A 7,064-nucleotide genomic window follows, 5' to 3' on the forward strand; every position below is an offset into this window, starting at 1 on the left:
ATCCTGCAGGGTCCACATAGTTAGCGGTCAAATGAGGATACTAGTCTTTGAACAAGACCACAACAGATCGGTCACGCTCTGGGGAGAAGATGCTGCCCGGCACACATCCAGGATCAGCTTGCCCTCTCTGAAATATACCATCGAGAGGGGAAATACTGTACAAAACTGTTCTCAGATCAACTACTTCTAAAAGCGTTCGTTTCTTTCTATGGGCCGAGCTCTGCACGCATACGGGGTGGCAGGATATCAAGAGTCACAATTAAAGACTGCTCGTATTCCCAAAACCGTGGTTGTTTTATTTGTTCATAAAAATACCATGAAGATGTTTTCATCAACCAAATGTTGTCCTGATGTCATCGCAACACACTGCGTTTGAGGTGCAGATTGATGGACGCATGTATGCATGCATGCATGCACGCACACATGCACACACGCACCTCACGCACACACACACACACACACACACACACACACACACACGCCACTCTCTTGCTTGCTGCATTGTCATCCGGTTAAGGTACGGGTGATTAGAAGGCAATCTGGCAACAAAAGGAAAAGCCTTCATGTTTGTGATTATGAAGAGCAACTTACTGCTCTATAAAACTTCTGTTTGCAATTATAATAAAACGCTTGGGTATAAAAGAGAAATGAGAGAGAGAAATAAATGTGTTCTATTTATGAGGGCCTATAAATATGAAACTGTGTGCCATTGGGATTCCGGCCATGGCCATGGCAGCTACACACACAAACGCACACATACACACAAACACACACACACACACACAGATCAAAACCCGGCTGTTGCTGAGATTAAGGATGGCCTTTAGTTGGACAGACGCCCATTGGCACAGCCAGCGGGAAAACTACTTTCTCACACGTTTCAGACCTGCAGTATCCTTCACCGCCTGAGGGTGTGTGTGTGTGTGTGTGTGTGTGTGTGTGTGTGTGCATGTATGCGCATGTGTCTGTGTGTGTGTGTGTGTGTGTGTGTGTGTGTGTGTGATCCCAGCTGAGGACAGGTTCACTCAGTCACTCCGTCTGACCCATTCCCTCCACATCACCACCCAGCCATGAAGGCCAAAGGCCCCACAACACAATCTCTGGTGAGATCCAGGGCTGGCATCCAAGGCCTCACTCCACTGCAAAAAGAAACACTTCATTTCCTCCTGGTACTCTCTCTCTCTCTCTCTCTCTCACTAGGATTGGACTAGGACAACCCTGAGAACAAACAGGGTTTGGAGACATGGAGCAGAAGGTTAACTGAATACTGCTGCTGGCCGAAGTTGAACTGAGTTCATTCTGTTTCTATCATCTACAATGAGCTTTTATAGCACTCTTGTCGTAACAGTTGAACTAGCTATTACAGTCCTGTTCTCTGACAGTATAATACCTCTCCTATAACTCTTAAAACTCCTCTCATATCAGCTATGACACCTTTAATAACCTGCCATAACCCCTGGAACACTCAACTCTCAAATCTAGGCCAGGAGTTCGGTCTTGGTCGAGTCACATCATCGGGGGGAAAAACTCCAGGCCCTCCTCTGTTCCCCCACCAGTAGTGTCTGATCGCTGCTCCTCACCTGCTTGTATGACGGGCAGCACGGCCACCAGCAGGGGGAAGATACACATCTTCATCTCTCACACAGGAGGACGCACTTCTGAGTGTGCTTCTGAGTGTGCTTCAGAGTGAGGACAGTGGAGTTCAGCTGGGAGGGGGACAAAAGCACCTGGAACACAATCAAGAAGAAGAGTATTTAATGAGTTATTAATGAATGGGGAGTGATCACACTTTAATCCTTTACACACACACGCACACACACACACAGACACGCACGCACGCACGCACGCACGCACGCACGCACGCACACACACACACACACACACACACACACACACACACACACACACACACACACACACACACACACACACACACACACACACACACACACACACACACACACACACACACACACACACACACACACACACACACACACACTCCTCTACAGACGTACCCACCCACACACCCACCCGTTCACCACCCACCCACCCAGCCACCCACCCACTCTTTACAGTAAGATTCAGAAGTAGTCTGTGGGGATGTGAGAAGTTTGGTGGTTTTAGGTTAATCTTCAAAGAGATGATGAGAGAGAGTTCTCCTCTTTATAGGATCAAAGAGCCCGCGGAGTGGGTGGGGGGGCGGGGCTGAGGGTGGGGAAAGTCAGGGGCGGGGGGGGGGGGGCGGGGGGAGTATAGGGGAGTGACGTTGCAAAGAAGCTAATAATAGGTGTACCTTCTACTAGGTTTACATAAGGTTGTTATAAAACCGTTACATAAGCGGCAGAACGACACACAGACACACATCAGACAGTCTAGATTCAGTGTCCTTATGGTAGATAAAAGCCCTGCAGGATGGTGTTCAATCAAAGCCGATATCTAGAATCTCTGCGGTAAGACAGAATAACATCCTGTTTGTGCAGATGGTATCTGGATACAGGTTTTGATTGAACGCAGTAGGGCAAGGCCGCTGTGCAAGTATCATACTGAGATATGTATATATAAATAAAATGCATTGTTATTATTATTATAGTTAATATTATTATAAAATGTAAGTAAGTTAACGTATTCACTGTTACAAGATTCATACTACAGTGTGTATCGTATGGCATATGGGTGTCTGTGCATTTAGTTTTGTGAGTAATAATAATAATAATAATAATAATACATTAGACTTATATAGCGCTTTTCTAGACACTCAGACACTTTACAAACTGAAAAGATTGAGTAGTAAAATAAAATTTAAAAATTACAAATATATAGGGGTCTAATTAATTTTTAGATTACTAAATCTAAATCTAAGTGTCTTTGTAGGAATATCTACTCTGTATACTGCAAGTATATCTAGATTCCGTGCGGAGAAGCGGCGAAAACAAGCAACGCCAGCGTCCTCTCTCGACCGGCAAGTGAGTGTCTTGATCATGGAAGACTCAGAGGCTAGTACAGTAAATGTGTGACCTGTATGCTCTATATACAGTATATGATATATCTTATACAAGAGGGAAAAGGGAACATTCCAAATGATCAAATAGATTGGTCTGACTCAGTTAAAACTGCTTTACAGGAGGTTCCTCTCAATTCTCCCTCCTCTCTTTTTCTCTGTCTGAAGTCTCTCTCCTCCTCCCATCTATCGCCTCACCCCCCCCCCCCCTCCATCTACCTCTGTGTGACCCTACAGCTCTTTGACTGCTCACCCAGTCTCCTCATCTGAAACCAACCCACACAACAACACACTCCATCTCACTGCTGCTGCCCTACCCGCCCAAGGGTGTGTGGTGTGTGTGTGTGTGTGTGTGTGTGTGTGTGTATGAATGAAGGTATGTGGAGGTTGCAGCTGTATAATAACACTCATAAATATTTCACCCCTGGAATTATGTGATTCTTACCCTTACCTACTATCTGACTCTGTGTGTGTGTGTGTGTGTGTGTGTGTGTGTGTGTGTGTGTGTGTGCATGCTCATGTCAATGGGTTATGCATGAGGTGAGGCACGGATAAAGGACATGACAGCAGCGGCGTGTCCTCCAGATGTGTTTATTTATTTCATACACAGCATCACAGATAAGGCCCTGACCCCTATCCTGCCCTCCTATTGGCCAGAGCAGAACTATACAGTCTCAAGATGTTTCTCCGATACGCGGCTCCCGTGCTTGCACACCCGCATGGTGGTACGTTGTGTGTGTGGAGAGGGGTATGATTTGAGAAGCACTCCCATGCTACTGGATGACCTTTAACCCTCGCCAGTTGGACTCATCCATGCTGGACTGCATAGATTGGATCTGAGCATTGTGGCATCATGATGTCATTGAATCTGTCGAACAATTGAGATCATTTACCGGTAACTCTGGGAGAAGCACACTGTAGGCGGAGGCCTACTCAAAGTTGAAGGCGCAGCTGCCTACTCAAAATGCCAGAATGGCGTCATGTTATGCCATTCATCCATGGCATTGCATTTTGCCCTTCAAAAATATGATCTCTCCATTTCTGGGTTGCTGGGGTTCTCCAATTCTTTGTATAGCGCTTTTCCTGCTAACGTTGCAGCTCAAAGTGCTTTAATCATTATATAATCATAATTTAATTATTTAGTCATTTAAAGGCAATATTAAAAATATGTTTTTTAGTCTTGACTCGAACATATTTGCTGAGGTTGCATCTCTAATGTAAACTGGCAGTGCATTCCACAATTTGGGTGCATAAAATGAGAATGCAACCTCACCAAATTTCTTCCTCACCAAATAGTAATGTAATAGAAGCAGCTGCTTCACATTTTCTTTTTCTTTTTCAGGTTAAAATTGATGGAACGATAATGATTTGGCTTTACATTTCAATGTCTCGTGGCCCGCTCCGCTCGGAGCCCAGATAAAAGAATATTTATCTCTCGCCTCCATCAATGTTGTCATCGTCACCTTGGCTATCCTACGAGGGGGAAAGCTGTAATGTCTTGATCATTGAATGATATAGCTTGCGGATTTAAGGATTATCTACTTAAACGTTCACACATTCTTGTGTTGCGACAGTACTGAAAAAGTGACACATCATGTCCTGTCCTGCACATCCTGTCATAAAGGAGACAGTCCTGTTATCTCAGAGTCAGCTCGCCAAGTAGATGATAATAATAATAATAATAATAATAATAATAATAATAATAATAATATTATGGCAAATCGTTAGTAACAACATCATCAGATGTTTGTCATATTGGCTTTTCACAGTGGTGTCAGCAGCAGTACTACCTCTGTTCATTCATTCCAATAGAAGAATTGCTAAAGTAAAACATTATGGCATAGGGGAAAACACTGTATGTTATTGAATTGTGGAAGCAAGCTGAATATTAGCTAGCTACCCATTTATCTAACTAACATTTTCATAATCATATTGTATCTCTCTTCAAAAGTGTTAGTTGTAATGAAATGAAAATCAAGCATCGGTCGGGTTCGTCGCGAAAATGTGCTATTTTTAGTGAGCCAGTCGGTTAACCTAGCTGATATATATTACAATGAAATGTTCAGGCTGTAATCACTTTTGCCATGTCATTACTTTTTGGCATTCTTGGTAAGGATAATTGAATAACATTTGTTTAGGGACTATTTATTATAGGCTGAGTCTTTGAGAACCGTTTGCGGCAGTTTCTTTGAGTCAGATTCTGCTAAGCACTATGGGGCGTCTCCTGAATCCAGCTAGCCAAAGTCTGCTACTACGCCAGCTCCAGATGTTGACCAACAGAGCACGGCATCCGGAGACTACACCACACTTGTGCTCCGTTTTACGTACTTGAGTTCGGACTCGTACTTCACCATTCAGAAATAACTTCTGTGCTCCTATTTGTGTGCTCGTAGCATGGGAGTGTGCATCTTGAGAAACACCAACAGTGTGCTGTAGAGCTCTGGTCAAAACTGGCGCACTGATTTGGCGTACACAGAGAGAGGTAAATGGGCTGCACATAATATAGCGCCTTATTCAAAAGCGTTTTACAATGGCCTCTCATTCACCCATTCACACACCAATGGCGGCAAGCTACCATGCAAGGCGCCAGCCTGCTCATTGGGAGCAATTTGAGGTTCAGTGTCTTGGCCAAGGACACCTCGACACGTGGACATCGAACCACAGACCTTGCGATCATTAGATGACGGCTCTACCTCCTGAGCCACAGCCATTGGTTACTATTGGTTACGCTCCCCATGTTGTGGTGAGTCAGAGCACACTCAGAGGGGATGCAGCGTCACGCGTCACGACGGTCTCCTCATCAACAGGCCTAGAGAGGAGTCCTGCAGAGAGGAGAGAAGAGTTAGCGTGTGAGGTGGACAGGTGTGTTTGTGTGTGTGTGTGCGTGTTTGTGTGTTTGTGTGTGTTATTGGTTCATTGACTAATATGCTGGATCTGCACTCTAAAAAGTTCAAAGAAATCTGAACTGTTTTCCCTTTTTTGCTAAAATGCATGGTGTTTGACTCTGACCAAAGAGATATATGGCCTGTGACACTGAAACACACACACACACACACACACACAGGCACACACACACACACACTCATCTCCACGCATCATGCGCTAAAGGGGATAATCGTATAAATTCCTGTGATCACAGTTGACGTGATCTGTTTTATGTTGAGATCAAAGGGGAAGACAGCTACAAACACACAGACACACAAAAACACACACACACACAAACACACACACACGCACACACACAGATATTTTCTCAGGCAGGCAAGCACAGACAGAGGTAGGTACTGAAGTCAAGCAGTCATGCATTATTAACAACATAAGTTTGTTCTCGCTTGTTTAAAATGGTTTTCATGTTCCACTTGTATTCTGTGTGTGTGTGTGTGTGAGAGAGAGAGAGAGAGAGAGAGAGAGAGAGAGAGAGAGAGAGAGAGAGAGAGAGAGAGAGAGAGAGAGAGAGAGAGAGAGAGAGAGAGTGAGTGTGTTGTGACTGTTGTGGAATCTCTGGGTAATATTGCCCATAAAAACATTGGACCTTTGATCTGTTTTCAAAGAAAACACGTTGAATCCGATGCTAAAACCACACAGTCAGAGAGAACATCCTCTAGATCCCATAGCCTGAGTGGCCCGTCTAAAGCATGGCATCACCCTTGGTCTGAAGTTTGATGAGGAGAGAACTCCAGTAGCTCTCCAGGGCTTGGCAACTCTACACAGACTCTCAAAGGAGAATGGATAACCTCACATCCCCCTCTCCCTTTCAACCTATCCCCCAGGCTGTCTGAGAGGCCAGAGGAAGCACACACACACACACACACACACACACACACACACACACACACACACACACACACACGTTCCCCACACAAGAATGCCCTGTTTCCAATATACAGATCCAGCAAAATGTGTTAAACAAAACGTTTAAGCATTTTGAAGTCTGATTGTGGAAAAAGATGTAGGGATTTCTCAGGTAGCGTGGGGGATATTAGCAGCACAGTATTGTAGCTCACAGCACCATAGCCGAGCATAGCCTAGCATTGCATCCAGGCCTGTTGGTTATTAGAGAGTT

At 44.7% G+C, this 7,064-nt stretch overlaps 1 protein-coding gene across 1 annotated transcript in view; it reads right to left on the bottom strand.

The window, feature by feature from the left end:
• Positions 1-1,635, bottom strand: part of cemip (cell migration inducing hyaluronidase 1) — a gene marked incomplete at both ends in the record, with an annotated part of 58,166 nt that extends 56,531 nt beyond the window's left edge. The window contains one exon of the mRNA XM_080538922.1: positions 1,581-1,635. Coding sequence (XP_080395048.1) covers positions 1,581-1,635 — 55 coding nt within the window. The remainder of the gene's footprint in view (positions 1-1,580) is intronic.
• Between the last annotated feature and the right edge of the window lie 5,429 nt (positions 1,636-7,064).

The sequence above is a fragment of the Nansenia antarctica genome (genome assembly GCF_963989245.1).
Source record: "Nansenia antarctica genome assembly, chromosome: 9".
NCBI classification, from domain to species: domain Eukaryota; kingdom Metazoa; phylum Chordata; class Actinopteri; order Argentiniformes; family Microstomatidae; genus Nansenia; species Nansenia antarctica.